The sequence below is a fragment of the Canis lupus genome, chromosome 33, assembly GCF_003254725.2.
Source record: "Canis lupus dingo isolate Sandy chromosome 33, ASM325472v2, whole genome shotgun sequence".
NCBI lineage: Eukaryota > Metazoa > Chordata > Mammalia > Carnivora > Canidae > Canis > Canis lupus.
The window spans coordinates 8,133,823-8,150,225 of NC_064275.1; the positions used below are offsets into that span (position 1 = coordinate 8,133,823).

The following is a 16,403-nucleotide window of genomic DNA, read 5'->3' on the forward strand; positions in this document are numbered from 1 at the left end:
TGTTTCAGAAACCTGCTTTTACGAGATTATGGTAAATTGAGTCTGAAAAGGTATATTCGTATGTGAACTTATGTGAAGTATTTAAGAAGTTTTTAGCTCTGCATTCAAGAATGGTGTGGGCAAGTTATAACTCAAAGCTTTTTAAAAGTTTGGAGTATGAGAAGGAGCAACTATTCTAAAGAGTATATGGTTTATGAAGTAACAGCTTAGAATTTTTCCAAGTTGAGCAAAAACCTCCCAAAAATATTTTCAGAAATAAATTCACTTATTTTCCTTGTATTTCAATTCCAGTAATATAAAAAGTAATGTCTATAGAAATCAGTGCTAGTGAGGTATTCTTTGATAAGAGCTTCCTGGTTACTTTGGAGCTACAAATGGACATTGAGCTCTGTATATCCTATCACAGAACAACTTTAAATACAAAGCTTGAATTAATAATCATTAACCATGGAGTATCTGGCAAATTTTGAGGTATTAGATTGAAACTTACAAAGTTTTGGTATTTGACTATTTCTGACCTATAAAAGTGGCAGTTTCATATTCTTCAACCACATAGATCTTTAAGGAAAAAAATGTTACTTAAGTAGTATGTTACTGTTAACTTTAGAAAGTAGTTTATATTCTTCTCTAAAAGAGCAATCCTAAAATTATTAGGATTATTGCTTTTGACTAGTTTATTCATATCTGTTCTGTGAAAATTAATGTTTCTTTGCCAGATGCGTTTAGCTTTATTTTTGTGTTAGATGTTCATTTAGAGATCTTAAAAGTGTGATATGGATCAGGCTCATACTAGAGGCAGTATGTTTGAGTTACCCTGCTCCCACCCTATGTTTTTTTGCCTTTTTCTTTTTTCCTTTTTTCAAAAAATGACATTCAGCTTGTAATTTCTTTACTTCATGATTTTCTTCCTGTTTGAGCCAATTCTTTTTGTTCGGTCTTTTTTTATAAAGTTGCATAGACTAACTGCATAAACATTTGTGGGGTTTTTTTGATTGTCATTAAACATGTATTCTAATGTACACTTCCATATAGATGTTACTCTTGAAAATAGATTTTACTGTGGTAGGCACACCCCTAAATTAGATATTTAAATCCCTACTTTTTCTAAATCATTAACATGATTTAGTAATTGCTGATCATTTTAGATGGGAGGGTTTTGTTTGAAAAAGGCTATTTATTCAATAAAACATTTTAATCTTTAAAAAACAAAAACCTGTTTTTATAAAGTAAACTTTAGTATAAACACAGTCATCTTGAGGACGTGAGATGTAAGGTACAAAAATGTTAAAACTATTGCTTTTGATTATATGATGTGAAAAGATAGTTGATCAACAGGTACTTGTGTCCTATGTTGTCTGTACAACATCAAACACGTGACGTCTTTAAAAGAGTAAAGGATATTTCTGGAGTCTCTGTGCATAGTCTCCAAATTAACATTTCTTATTCCTTCAAAAGCAAACATTTATAAAAAATATTTGTGTTATAGAAGAAAGGGTGGTTCATTTTGTTTCAGTAAATCAGAGAATATTTCACTGATGAGGTGATTTGAGTTGCCCTTCACTGTAGACAGGAGGCAAAGGGCATCTCAAAAAGAATTCTGTGCAAAAGCGGTTTATATGTGAAGCCACATGGTACATTCAGGAAATTGTTTGTAGTTGGAAAGTGGTATGCAAATGTATGGATAGAAAGCTGCCTCAAATGAGACCAGAGAACCGAATCATAAAGGACTTGCATGACATAGTTTGGTTTTATTCTTTAAGTTCTAGCGGAGCTATGAAAGTATGGGAACTTAACCCTTAAGCGGTTTGCATTTTAGAAATATCACTCTGGTACCATTATAGAGGATTAGAGGGAAGGAACACTGATGGTGGGGAGATGGTATTTCTTTTTTTTTTTTTTTTTTTTTTTGGGAGATGGTATTTCTAACAGAAATGTTTAGGCAAGTAATGCCCTAAAGGGACCTTAGATGTCTGTAGTGTGGTAGTTGATGAGAATGCAGAGGGAGATGTAGGTCTATTAGATAGAGATTTAATCAGCAGGACTATAAGAGAATGCAAGTTGAGGAAAAGGTTTTCTGGTTTCATTACTTAGAACACTGTGAAACTAGAATACCCATTGGGGCTCTAAGTGGAGCTATCCAGTAGGCATATGACATCCTGTTTGGGGTAGACGTAAGATTCAGTAGTTAAAATTATGGGAGTGAATGGAATTTACTAGGGAAGTATAGAGAAGGAGAGATCCCGAAGGGCAGAATTTTGGGTATCTGCCATTTAAGGTGGGGAACAGGAGGAAACAAAGGGAACAAAAGATCAGAGAATTAGAACAACCTCTAAAAAGCAGTGTCAGAGAAGTCAAGTTAGGAGTGTTTCAAAAAGTAGCCGGCGTTTAGAGTCAAAAGCAGTACACTGGTCATTGGTGACCGCATAGAATCACGAGGACTTGATTCTAGGTGAATAAGGAGCCATGGGGGAATGAGGGAGGAAGCCGCATTGCAGTGGATTGAAAGACAGAATGGTTGGTGAGAGGATGAAGATACTGAGGACAACTGATCTCAGAAACTTATTAGATAGAAGAGAAGCATTACAGGCTATAGGCAGAAAGCTAGCCAGGAGAGATGGTCTTGGTGCCTTTTATGTTCTCAAGGCACCCTGCCTTGTTCATTTTTTGCTACTGTGGGAAAATACTACTAATCATTTTCTTTCACGTTTTCCAGGTACCCCTTAGCTAAATGATACTATAGTTCATGACTAGAAAATCTTTTACAGGATGAAAACAAATGGACATATAATTAATAAAGCTACCTGTTGATAACCACATTTTTAAAAAGAGAAAATGGATTTCTTTAAAGTTTGTTCTGAGTTCCTTACTGTATGTTTCTATGAAAACATAAAATTGAAACTTTGAACTTATTTGTATCATTAAACAAGCCTGTATAAACATTATGTGATACTTTTTAATGTGTTTCTTCTTCAGAAGCCTAAAGAAACTGTTCCAACGCTTGCTCCAAAAACCCTTTCAGTAGCAGCAGCTTTTAACGAAGATGAAGATGTAAGTCGACACCTAGTTTTGTTTATTTTACCTTTTTTCTTTTCTTTTAAGGATTTTATGTATTTATTCATGAGAGACACAGAGAGGCAGAGATGTAGGCAGAGGGAGAAGCAGGCTCCCTAGAGGGAGCCTGATGTGGGACTTGATCCCAGGAACCCAGGATCATGACCTGAGCCGAAGGCAGACGGCTCAACCACTGAGCCACCAGCTGCCCCTGTTTATTTTACTTTAACCATTCCTTAAGGAAGGTGTTAATGGCAGATTGTAGTTTGTATTAATGGTACTAGTGAATTTTTTTTAAAATTCTGAATAGGGTTTTTTTTTGTGACACCTGCAAAATCTGGCTGTTTCTATGTTTTATTTGGTTGTAGGATTATTAAAATATTGCCTTTGGGGGCAATAGCCTTAAAATATCAAATCAACAGGGGCACCTGGGTGGCTCAGTGTTAAGTGTCTGACTCTTGATGTTGACTCAGGTCTTGATCTCATGGTAATGAGTTTGAGCCCCATGTTGAGCTTTATGCTGGGCAGGGATCTTTTCCTTTTCCTTTTCCTTTTCCTTTTCTTTCTTTTCTTTTCCTTTTCTTCTTTCATTCATTTGAGACTCAGAGAGAAAGGCAGAGACACAGGCAGAGGGAGAAGCAGGCATGATGTGGGACTCGATCTTCGGACCCCAGGATCATGCCCTGGGCTGAAGGCAGGTGCCAGTGGTGAGCCACCTAGGGATCCCCGTGGAGCCTACTTAAAAAAAGAAATCAAATAAATTTCTTAAAAAAAGAATCAAATAAATAAATGCATATTATGAGTAATATTAATACAAATACGTGCTAGGAAATATGTAGAATCCAAAAAAAGAAAAATTTAATGTTACTGTCTAATAATTTTGTAGTTGGAGTCTTCAGTGATGAGATACCGTGCATACGTTCAACTTAAAAAAGGCAGGTGTGATGTTTTCTTCTGGTATCCCCAAGAAGAATAGCTAGTAGTACCGGTGATTCTGCTAGAAGTTCTGTTCGATAAGCACATGTTCCAGAGTGAGCATGAGTTGCTTACCTGCTGTTCTCTTAGGCAGTCTTAGTTCCCTCATGCCTCTCACAGTATCGTTCTCTTATGCTTTAGAATAGCATATGATATGGAATTTTAAGCATCATTTTGACTTTTTTTCTTTGGTCTCTGGCTTTATTTATTTATTTATTTATTTATTTATTTTTTTTTTTAAAGATTTTATTTATTTATTCATGATAGTCACACAGAGAGACAGAGAGGCAGAGACACAGGCAGAGGGAGAAGCAGGCTCCATGCACCGGGAACCCGACGTGGGATTCGATCCCAGGTCTCCAGGATCAGCCCCGGGCCAAAGGCAGGCGCCAAACCGCTGCGCCACCCAGGGATCCCTGGTCTCTGGCTTTAGAAACTAACCCCCCCACTTAAAATGTGACCCCATTTTTTTTTTTTAGATTTTATTTATTCATGAGAGACACAGAGAGAGGTGCACAGACACAGGCAGAGGGAGAAGCAGGCTCCATGCAGGGAGCCTGATGTGGAACTTGATCCCAGGTCTCCAGGACCACACCCTGGGCTGAAGGTGGCGCTAAACTGCTGAGCCACCCGGGCTGCCCAAATGTTGACCCCATTGTGTAACAAATGTTAACAGTATATGAATAATTGCTCCAAGAAGCAGTATGGATAAAAATTATTCATTCAGAGGAGCATACTGTGCGCTGAAATAATTTGGAAAACTAAATAAGAGAAGAAATAGGAGTTGGATGCCAAAATATTCGGCTGAGTTTTGACAAACCAAGGAATACTTTTAAGGCTAAGACAAGTAGTAAATACTTAGCAGGTGCATTTGATTGGAGTGGAGATTTCAGTAGAGAAGTTTGGCCAAGGATGAATATGGAATGTTTGGAGTCCAAATCGATAGGTAAAGAATTACTATGGTTATCACTTTCTATATGCTAGGCACAATGAGATTCCAAAGATTAATCAGATATGTTCCTCTAGAAATTCAGTCTAGCAGGGTATAAAAGAGTACAAAATAGGGGATCCCTGGGTGGCTCAGCGGTTTAGCGCCTGCCTTTGGCCCAGGGCAAGATCCTGGAGTCTCAGGATCGAGTCCCATGTCGGGCTCCATGCATGGAGCCTGCTTCTCCCTCTGCCTGTGTCTCTGCCTCTCTCTGTGTTTCTCATGAATAAATAAATAAAATCTTTAAAAAAAAAAAAAGGTACAAAACAAAAATTTGAAGACATGAATCGATGTGGAAATTTGAGGCAGGAAGAGAAGCCAAATAACCAGATGTAGCAGCATAGAAGACCATGACCACTGGACTGGTAATGGGAAGGCCTGTATTCTTTTCTTCTTGTTCAGTTACTGGTAGAAAGCCTCTGAATAAATCACTTTACCTTTTTTGGAGCCTTAGTTTTTCAGCTATAAAATGAAGGCTCGGTTTATTTATTTTTATTTAATTTTTGAGATTTATGTATTTATTTGAGAGAGAGTGCGTGCTCCTGCACATGGGGGAGGGCAAGGGGGAGCTGGAGAGTCTTAAGCAGAGCCCCATGTGGGGCTCCATCTCAAGACCCTGAGATCACAACCTGAGCTGAAACCAAGAAGTTGAATGCTTAACCGACTATGCCACCCAGGTGCCCCAGTGAAGGTTCAGCTTAAATAATTTATTTTTAAATACTTCTCAGAGTTCTGGGATTCTGTGGACACGTCTCAGGAGCTACTGTGGTATTAGGTGATCCCTAATAAGCAGGACTCTGATCTCTTGCCCTCTTTTCACTTGTAGCTATTCTTTAATCTGTTTTATACTTAGGGGCCCAAGTAAGATTTCATTGAGGAGAAAAATTTTTCATTCATCCTCTCAAAAAAAGTTTGAGAAGTTACTAATCTAATAATAATTAATATTTCCTGTCATCTCTGATATTCTTAAAAGACGAGGTAGCTTTTTGGGGAGTACAGAATGTATGGGGGAAAGACTATAGTAAGAAGGGAACAGCATGAGCACAATTCGGCTGGAACTGCTAAGCTCCTACATGATAGTAATAGTTTGCTTTGAATGCCTAACAATTTGGAAACCTTTCCATGGTAACTTTATTTTATCCTCCATATAGTCCTGTGAATTGTGTGATTTAGTTATTCTTGTTTTGAAAATGGAGAAACTGACAAGTTAATGATGATAAAGGTTATAAACTTTAACTTGTCTCTTAGATAAAAGTCTGTGCATCTAAAATCTTCATCTTGTTTTTCCTTTTTTTGCAGAAGATAGTTGGATATGTATCTGAGCCTAAAGTATGTTGGACAAGAAGGACATCTGTTTAATTAATTTTGAAATTTAAAAATATATTTTTAGTTGTTATGTCTTTAGTCTCCTTTAATTTGGACAATTCCCGGGTCTTTCTGTTCATGGCATTAACATTTTTGAAGAGTTGAGGCCAGTTATTTTGTAAAATGTCCCTTACTGGGATCCCTGGGTGGCGCAGCGGTTTGGCGCCTGCCTTTGGCCCAGGGCGCGATCCTGGAGATCCGGGATCGAATCCCACGTCGGGCTCCCGGTGCATGGAGCCTGCTTCTCCCTCTGCCTGTGTCTCTGCCTCTCTCTCTCTCTCTCTGACTATCATAAATAAATAAAAATTTAAAAAAAAAAAAAATGTCCCTTACTTTGAATTTGTATGATGTTTCCTCATGATTAGATTCTTGTTACTTACTTTGGCAGGAATACCACAGAAATGATGCCAAGTTCTTAATGCATCATATCAGGGAGCGCATGTTGTCAATATGTCCCATTACTGACAGTGTTAACTTTGATCATTTGATTAAAGTGATACCTGCCAAATTTCTCTACTTTTCAAATTATTATTTTACCTTTTGTAATTAAAATTTATTTATCTGTAGGGGTATGCTTGAAGAATATTTAGGGTGTGCCTGGCTGGCTCAGTCATTAGAGCAAGAGACTCTTGATCCCATGTTGGGTATGGAGCCTACTTAAAATTAAAAAAATAGGGGATCCCTGGGTTGCTCAGTGGTTGAGCTTCTGCCTTTGGCCCAGGGCGTGATCCTGGAGTCCCAGGATCGAGTCCCACATCAGGCTTCCTGCATGGAGCCTGCTTCTCCCTCTGCCTCTCTCTCTGTCTCTGCCTCTCACTCTGTGTCTCTCATGAATAAATAAAAATAAAATCTTTAAAAAACTAAAAATTAAAAAATTAAAAAAATTAAAATTTAATTTAAAATTTATGGGTTCCTGGCTGGCCCAGTCAGTAGAACATGCTGGGGTTCTAAATTCAAGCCCCAAGTTGAGTGTAGAGATTACTTAAAAATAAAATCTTTAATAAAAGATAAAAAGAATACATGAAAATGTATAATTTAGGGGCACCCGGGTGGCTCAGTGACTGGGCATCTGCCTTAGTCTCAAGGTGTGATCCCAGGGTCCGGGATAGGGATGGAGTCCCGCATCGTGCTCCTCACAGGGAGCCTGTGTCTCCCTCTGCCTCTTTCTGTGTCTCATGAATAAATATAAAAAATTTTAAAAAGAGATAATAATTTTTTATTTTTTTATTTATTTTTCATTTTTTATTTTTTTTTGAGATAATTTTTTAAACACTCTCATGAATGTTAACATCTCATTGATGATTCCTGCCAGACTCAATTATTATGAATTTTGCCAAATGGTGATTTTTCTCATTGTCCTTATCTCTTTTATATTTATTGTCTCTTACTGTAAGGAAGAACTTTATTTATGTAAGTGTAGCCTCATGGCTTCTTTATTCAATAGACAATAATGCTCAAATTGTCCCACATTTAACCCGGAGAAACTCCCTTAGGCTAGATCTTGAAGACACTCTTCTAAAAAAAGAATATTTAGGGAAAAAAAGAAAAAAGAATATTTAGGGTCTCCTGACTGACTTAGTTGGTAGAGCATGCAACTCTTGATCTGAGAGTTGTTAGAGCTTACTTTGAAAAGGGGTAGGGGGGATCCCTGGGTGGCGCAGCGGTTTGGCGCCTGCCTTTGGCCCAGGGCGTGATCCTGGAGACCCGGGATCGAATCCCACATCGGGCTCCCTGCATGGAGCCTGCTTCTCCCTCTGCCTATGTCTCTGCCTCGCTCTCTCTGTGTGACTGTCATGAATAAATAAATAAAATCTTAAAAAAAATTAAAAAAAAAAATGAAAAGGGGTAGGGGGCACCTGGCTAGTTCAGTCTGCAGATCTTGCATGTGATTCTTGATCTTGGGGTTGTGAGTCAAAGCCCCATGTCAGTTGAGGGGCCTACTTAATTAAAAAGCTGGGCAGCCCCCGTGGCCTAGCAATTTAGTGCCGCCTTCAGCCCAAGGTGTGATCCTGGAGTCCTGGGATTGAGTCCCACGTTAGGCTCCCTGCATGGAGCCTGCTTCTCCCTCTACCTGAGTGTCTGTCTGTCTCTCTCTCTCTCTGTGTCTCTAATGAACAAATAAATAAAATCTTTGAAAAAAATAAATAAAAATTAAAGAATTAAAAAGCTCACCAGCAACGTTTATACATGAAAACAGATCTAAGGAATTTAACTTATCCCATATCTTTTCAACATCTGTAAGTATGGAAAGAATGAATTTTCAAGATATCTTTATAGTAAAGGAGACATTTTTAGAAGGGGCAATACCATAAAGTTGTTAAGAGTCTTTGCTTTGGCATCCAGCTGTTTTGCTATTAGCTTTATGACTTTGGACAAAATAACCTTGTTTACCTCACCTTTAAAATGTCATAAATGATAATTACACCCACTTGGTAGGATTGTTAGGCTTTTTTCGTTTTAAAGATTTATTTATTTGAGGGAGAGAGAACTCTGGCACTTGCGTATGAGCCACCCACGTACCCCAGTAGTCAAGTAAATTTAATAAACCTGTAATGTATCATCTGTTTTTTTGTTTTTTTTTTTCCCTTCAGAGTGAACCAGAGGAAATGCCTCCCGAAGCAAAGATGCGGATGAAGAATATTGGAAGGTACGTAATTCTTTATAAACATTGTAGAGAATGATGTTTTAGTGTTTGGGCTTTTTTTGCATATTTGGGCAAAACAATTTTGTTTTGTGAGCTATCGGTGATCTTATTTTCTTTCCTGGTAAGAGAAAATGAATATCTTAAGAAAAAATAGTAATTTTAGAGAGAGCTTTGAGAAATGTTTATGATTTAAAATTTAAGTTTTTCTAGTATAAAAAAAAACGACTTTCTGTCATTGACCTGTCATATTATTTTCGCCATTTAATCTTAATTGTACGTGTCCCTTTTTTGTTGGTAATTAAGATGCCAAATACCGAAATAAGACAAGTGTTTTAATTTTTAATTTTCCTCCATTGTTTCTGTTGTTATAGACATAACATTAATATGAGGTTAACAGAATGCCCATTTTCTTGTCTTTGTATGCATAAATAGATAACTTAGAGGCTAGTAAGAAAGTTTTGCTTTAAATCAACCCATGGTCTGTCCTCATTTCTACCAAAATATAAACTAGCAAAGAACTAAGTCCATATGCAGGCGTCAGTGTTCAGATTCAAATAGGAGCAGTCCCGGTGACTGCCTGCTTTCCTTTCATACAGGGACCTAAAAGTAAGAAGTACATCTGACCTTGTAACCCAGTCTAAACACTCGCTTTGTTTGTTTATATATTTAAAAATATGTAAAAGATGTAAAACAAATTCATGACACAAATCCATAGTGATACTGAACCTTTCTGTGTGTAGTATATCTTCATATTTTTCTTTTATTTCATTCTTTTATAGATGCTGATGGCAAGCCATCAGTTGATTTCATGACCCTATTTTATTTATTTTTTAAAAATTTTTTAAAAATTTATTTATGATAGAGAGAGAGAGAGAGAGAGGCAGAGACATAGGCAGAGGGAAAAGCAGGCTCCATGCACCGGGAGCCCGACGTGGGATTCGATCCCGGGTCTCCAGGATCGTGCCCTGGGCCAAAGGCAGGCGCCAAACTGCTGCGCCACTCAGGGATCCCTCATGACCCTATTTTAATGGGTTTCAAGCAACAGTTTTAAAAACTGTCCTGGTTGCCACCCTTAGCTGTGTGTCAGAATCACCTTAGGTGTTTGTTAAACATGCCGGTCCCTCCTCAGACCTACTGAATTTGAAACTTTAGGACTGGGTCTTATAGAATGGGTATTTTTGAAGAACTCTGTAGGGGCTTGTGATACTCAGCCTGTGTTCATAATAGATACTAAACAAATATGTTTTGAATGAGTTAAGAACATGGCCCAAAAGGCTTTATTTAACTTTTAAATTTCGTATCTTTTAACACAGGGATACACCAACATCAGCAGGACCAAACTCCTTCAATAAAGGAAAGCATGGTTTTTCTGATAACCAGAAGCTATGGGAGCGAAATATAAAATCTCATCTTGGAAATGTTCATGACCAAGACAATTAAATGATGTGTTTTGAAATTGGGGTGTGGGGTGGGTGTAAAGTTAAAAGGAACAGTTTCCTTTTTTAAAGAATGGTATAAGACTATCTTTGGAGCCGCCTTTTTGTTTTGTTTTGTTTTGTTTTTTAAAGATTGAGTGGTACACTAATAAATGAGAGTTTGAAATTAGAGGTAATTTATGTTTTATATACAGATTTCAAGACATTTGCTAATTTTGTAGTTTCATGTGATTAGTTTCCAAAGGTTACAGATAATAAAAAAATCAGAAATGGTACCTTTCTAAGAATTGCATATTTTTTTAGACACAACTATTAGCACATTAAGAGGGACGCAAAAAGTTATTGTCTATTAAACTGCAAGCAATTAGTCTTAACTCCCTTATTAACCTAAAGTGTCTGGCTCCCAGGAACAGCCTTATAGAGAGGGAGTGTCATATTGGGAGGAAAATGTTACTGGACTATTGACTGAAAGTATGTTAGATAAAATACAGCTTTTCTTTTTCCTAATGGGCATTTGTTTTGTTTCAAGTCATCATAAACTAGGTATTGCATTGCTATCGGTTGGTACAGATGCTTAGCTCTTTAAAAAATTTTTTAAGAACTTTTATGTAAATTGTTGTGTATTTGAGATAGCCCACTTCACTTTAACGGGTCTTGTCTACCTTCATTAGTCTTCAAAGACCATTTGCTACCAAAGTAAATCAGTATTTTGAATGTGCTTCTCTTGGTTTTTGTTATTAGCTAGTTCCTGTAAGCATTTCCACCAGATCTTGAGGCAAATCATAAGGAAGCTGTTTCTTTTAAAATACAAACCACTACCAAAAATTTAAATGTACATAATACTTAAATATTTGGCTGTTTTTAATTTTTAAAAGGTAGAAACACCAAAAAAGCAACATTGTGTGAAGATGAAAATGAGAAAGATGCACTTTTCTGTAACTTTGTTAAAGCTTACTTTAAGTTACTAACTTGTGAAAGTGAATTTGATTTGAACTTAATGCAACAATTCTTATTTTAGTACAGTAATAACAGTTCATTTGAAGTGTATACATATTAACCAATGGCCTCTCAAAAGCACATTTTAGGTACTGAAGATAAAAAAGAAAATGCATCTTGAAGCATTTTATGGATTCTTTGACCACATATTCGTTGTTAGATCTATGTATTGTAGGATTTTTTTAGAATTTTTGTATATGGATTATTTTTTAATGTGACAGTTAAAACACATCTTTAAAAGCATAGTCCCAGGTAAAAGAAACAGAGTATAATGGTTTCTTTGAAAACTCCTGCAATGTTTAATTTGGAGGCAGCTTCAGACTATTTTATTGGTGGTAACTACTCGCTGAGCTCTTTTAATAGGTAATAACTCCAGAGAAGCAGCCTGTATATACTCCTAACATTTTGTTCAATTGCATTTAAGTTTAGAGTAAGCCCCAAGTAAAACAATGGAAATGTATATAGAACTGTTAGTTCTTACATGATTTAATTATATCAAGATACATGAATTTAACTTGCTTTAATGTAGGCAAACTTTCCACTTTGTCCATTTTACTGTTTATGTTAAAATAACATCCCTTTCCTACATAATCTTTTCTTGACTCAAATGAAATATTAACCTAAGGTCAAGATGGGAGAGAAACGACTGAGATGAATGTCTTTACTAAAATACCAATAAATTTGTCAAACTCCATAGTGTTCTTATTTTCTATTCTACATCATTGTCGCTGGGTTTTGTTTTTTGTTTTTTAACAAAAAAAGAGACAGATGTTATGATTGTTGCTCTTGCCCAGATCGTTGGCCGAAGTAATGGGAGATTTAAAATGAGTATTGAAGTCTGCCTAACTTAGCACATAGCATTATGGTTATCTGGGGTTGGAAAAGACTTCACCCAAATCCTCCCTCTTCTCCGCTGCGAGTGTTGTCTGTCCTGTGCTGTAGAAAATCCTGCCGAGGCAGATCTTGGAAAATCCCTAAGTGTTAGAAGATATACAGAGGGGCTACCATTGGGATCCCCGGGTGGCTCAGCGGTTTAGCGCCGCCTTCAGCCCAGGACGTGATCCTGGGGTCTCGGGATCGAGTCCCACGTTGGGCTCCCTGTGTGGAGCCTGCTTCTCCCTCTGCCTGTGTCTGCTTCTCTCTCTCTCTCTGTCTCTCACGAATAAATAAATAATTAAAAAAAAAGAGTGTCTACCATCCCTTCGCTCCATGTCATGTGTTTGAAATGTTGATGAGGCTGCTGCCAGTGGTCAGGTCTTAGTAAATAAAAAAATTGAATTACGTTTTGGAATTAAGATTCATTCCAACACGTGAAGGCTGTGGGTTTTCAAATGTTTCCTTAGCTCTAGTAATCAAAGTTAGCGTAACTCCGTGTGGAAGGATTGTCCAAGTCAACTTTTCTGGTCAAGTGAAGGTAGTTCTTTTGAATTTTCAACTTCATTTTGACAAGATTTCAGACTTACAGAACACTGAAAATATTAGTATTTCCATGTTCTCCAAATGTTACTAACATCTTAAAATAACTACAGGACAATTGCCAAAATCAGGGAACTAACATTATAATGCTTTAATGGATTAATTACCTTGTACTGTTGTACAGAATTTTTTCACATTTCACCATTTGCTCCATTAATGTGTCTCTAAGCCAAGATCCGCTTTGTGATCCCACATGGTGTAGTTGTCTCTCTTCAGTCGTTTAATCTGGGACCCTTCAGTGTTAGAACTTCCAATACCAGACCAACACCAGAGTTCACTCTCGTCTTCGTATATTTGAAACTTTTATCCAACAGTAAGAAATCTTTGACCATCTGTAATATGCTGACTTTTATTTGCTTAGTCTCTAGAATACACATAAAAGTACTTTCAGAATTACTAATCCATATATCTACCAGCGAAAACCTGTGCAGTGGTGGCGTGTAGTTCTTTTTTTTTTTAAGTCTTACCAGTGCGTAATCAATACTGTTTTACAAAGTAACCTGGGGTAATTCTTTGCTCCTCCTTTTAGTATGGTTCTGCTGCTTATCTGTAATGAAACTAGTTAACTTGTTTCTGTTTGTATTTCATAATGCTGTGCACTCTTTGTTAATTTGTTTTTTTTTTGGTATGTAAAATATTAGCATAGTTCCAAAAGTTAGAACTATACAAAAGTGTCACTACCTGTCCTCTCTAGCTCGTTCTTTCTCCTGCCTTCCTATCCTGTTCGCACCTGCCCCTTGTAGGTAATCTGTCTTTGGTGTCTGTTTTATCCTTCCTACATCTCCTTTGAATTAGTAGATGAGTGGTTATTTCCCTTTTTTCCCTTACATGATATGTAGCATGTTACAGTTCATTCTTTTAAATTTTGGTATTTTTTTTTCCAACTTTACAGTGTACCCAGTAAACTATACCAGTTCATGGACCCCTTACTCCAAAAGCATTTTTAACAGCTATATAATGGAATATACTGTAGTTTATGCAATTACTCTTCTTTGTGTGGGCATTTAGGTCATTTCCAATATTTTGCCATTACAGTGCTATAATCGAATAGCCTTGTGCATGGTATTTTCATATTGCTGCGATGTAGCTTCCTGCAGGTAAATACCAGAAATAGGATTGCTGAGTCAAAATATAAGTGTATATGTACTTTTGTTAGATTTTTGCCAAATTCTCCTCCAGAAGGGTTGTACCGTTTGTTTTCCCACCAGGAATGTATGAGAGCGCCTCCTTTTCACAGCCTTGCCAATAGGTTATGTCATACTTTTTAACTTTTGCCAAATCTGATAGGTAAAAAATGGTATTTCAGATTCGTTTTAACTTGCATCTCCAGTTATGAATGAGGTCGGGTATCTTCTATATTTAAAGGCCATCTGGATATCTTTATGAACAGTCTGTTCATGTCATTCCTATTTTACTATGATTTTTTGGTCCTTTCTCAAATTCTAAGAATTCTTTATATACTTTTTATCTTTGATGTGTTATATAGTTTTCCCGACTAATTGTCTATTGGCTTTGACTTTGGTGGTTTTTTGCAATGCAGAAAGCTTCCATTTTTTTATGTAGTAAAATCTGTTAATTTTTTTTAAGATTTTATTTATTCATGAGAGACAGAGAGAGGCAGAGACCCAGGCAGAGGGAGAAGCAGGCTCCACGCAGGGAACCTGACGCGGGACTCGATCCTGGGTTCTCCAGGATCATGCCCTGGGCCGAAGGCGGTGCTAAACCGCTGAGCCACCCAGGCTGCCCAAGCTTTTAAAAGATAAAATAGGGGAATACAATCTTTGAGCAGGGAGGATTGTAAAAAGGCACACATTTATAAACTGGACATTAAAATTAAAGACCTATTAAAAAATAAAATTAAAGACCTATTCATCAGAAGATACCATTAATAGAATAAAAAGACAAACTCTAAAATAGGAGATGGCAATTGCAAAATAGCTTGTTTTCAGAAAGGGAAAAGACAATCTAATTAAAAACTTTCAGGGTACTCCACTGCCTCACAAGGAGGATATATCTAAATGGCCATCAAATAAGTGAGTGGCAAGCTTATCCGTTATCTAGGAAGTAGAAGTTAAAACCACATGGGACACTCAGCACATTCGCCTCGGAATGCCTAGAGTGAGTGGGAAGCGCGCAGAGCCACCACCACTGGGGAGAGCAAGTTGGTATCATCTCTTTGGGAGGTATTTTGGTTCACAAATCCAAGTATCTCAAGTTCTACTCTGAGTTACGTACCCAGCAGAAATGCTTGCCCATATACATGTATGTACCAAGAGGGTAAAAATGGTGCTACAACATTCTTTAGGGGAACCCCAAGCTGAAAATGACCCAAATATCCATCAGTGGTAGGACGGTGAGGTTGTGGTATAGACAGAATTGTTCCGCAGGGCACACGGGACACAATTAAAAATGAACAGGATACGTCCAACCAGCAAGACAGGAAAAGATGAATGGAAAAGGGAAGCGGGAATAAGCACCTATGAAGAACCAACTGGAATTGCTAGGATAAATGTAATTTTTAAAAATGAAGAATAGATGATTAAGAACAGTGAAAGATTAGGTTGAGGAACTCCAAGGTTATCAGGAAGAAGAAGATGGGGAGAGTGAAAGAGGTATTGAGGGTAGAAATAAAACTTTTGGAAATAAAAAGTAACCAGAAGAGAAAATATCTAAAATACTACTTGGTGTCCAGAGTTGGGAAGAGATTAAAATACATGAAACTCTCTACTTGATAAAATATAACAAATTCCTTAGAAAATCATGGTACTAAGTTCGTGAGAAAGGCAGTTTCCCAGGGTCCCTGAGGAAGAGGAGAAGGAGTGGAGCTCGTGGTGGCCTCCGGCCGCACAGGGCCTGGCCCTTCCAGAGGGGCTGGCTTTTGACAGCTGAAGGGCAACAAGAGCTCAGGATCTGGGTCTACGGAAGTTGGAAAAAGACATTTCACACGATACGGAGACCATCGGAACGCCTGGCTGGCTCGGGTGGTATCGCGCGAAACTCCTGGATCTCAGCGTCGGGAGTTCAAACCCAAGGTGGGCAGGGAGCCTACTTAAACAAAACGCTGGCACCACTGAAGAGCTACATCTTCAGGAAGAACAATCAAGAAAACCTCCGTTCACCAGCCCAGGCAGCTAAGGGTCTTTGTCCAAGGCTGGGCTCCTGGGGACACAGAGCGTCCCTCGGAGATTTCGAGCAGCGAGCTTCTCTCAAAGTGGCCCCGAGTTCAAGTTTACAGATGCTGCTCGGGGAAGCCACAGTCTGAGAATTAATATGAAAATCGTACCTAACCACCAACACGTGGAGCCCACACAACCCCGATCTGGAAAGACCCATCCCTCAACCGAGGCGGGTGGCACAGGCTTCCAAAGGGGAGGCCCTACTGGGTTCATACTCCGAAATCTCAAAGACTCTTCAGGAAAAAACCAATAAGCAGCGGTAAACCTCCAAATGTCAAGTACTAGACTACAAACAT

General features: G+C 37.9%; 1 protein-coding gene across 2 annotated transcripts in view; it reads left to right on the forward strand.

Annotated features, from left to right (window-relative positions):
* LOC112640108 (PEST proteolytic signal containing nuclear protein) overlaps positions 1-12,149 on the forward strand; it is an 18,192-nt gene extending 6,043 nt beyond the window's left edge. For both annotated transcript variants that reach the window (XM_025415883.3, XM_025415892.2), the window contains 3 exons: positions 2,974-3,048; positions 8,971-9,026; positions 10,337-12,149. In XM_025415883.3, coding sequence (XP_025271668.1) covers positions 2,974-3,048; positions 8,971-9,026; positions 10,337-10,463 — 258 coding nt within the window. In that variant the 3' untranslated portion in view covers positions 10,464-12,149. The remainder of the gene's footprint in view (positions 1-2,973; positions 3,049-8,970; positions 9,027-10,336) is intronic.
* The last annotated feature ends 4,254 nt before the right edge of the window (positions 12,150-16,403 follow it).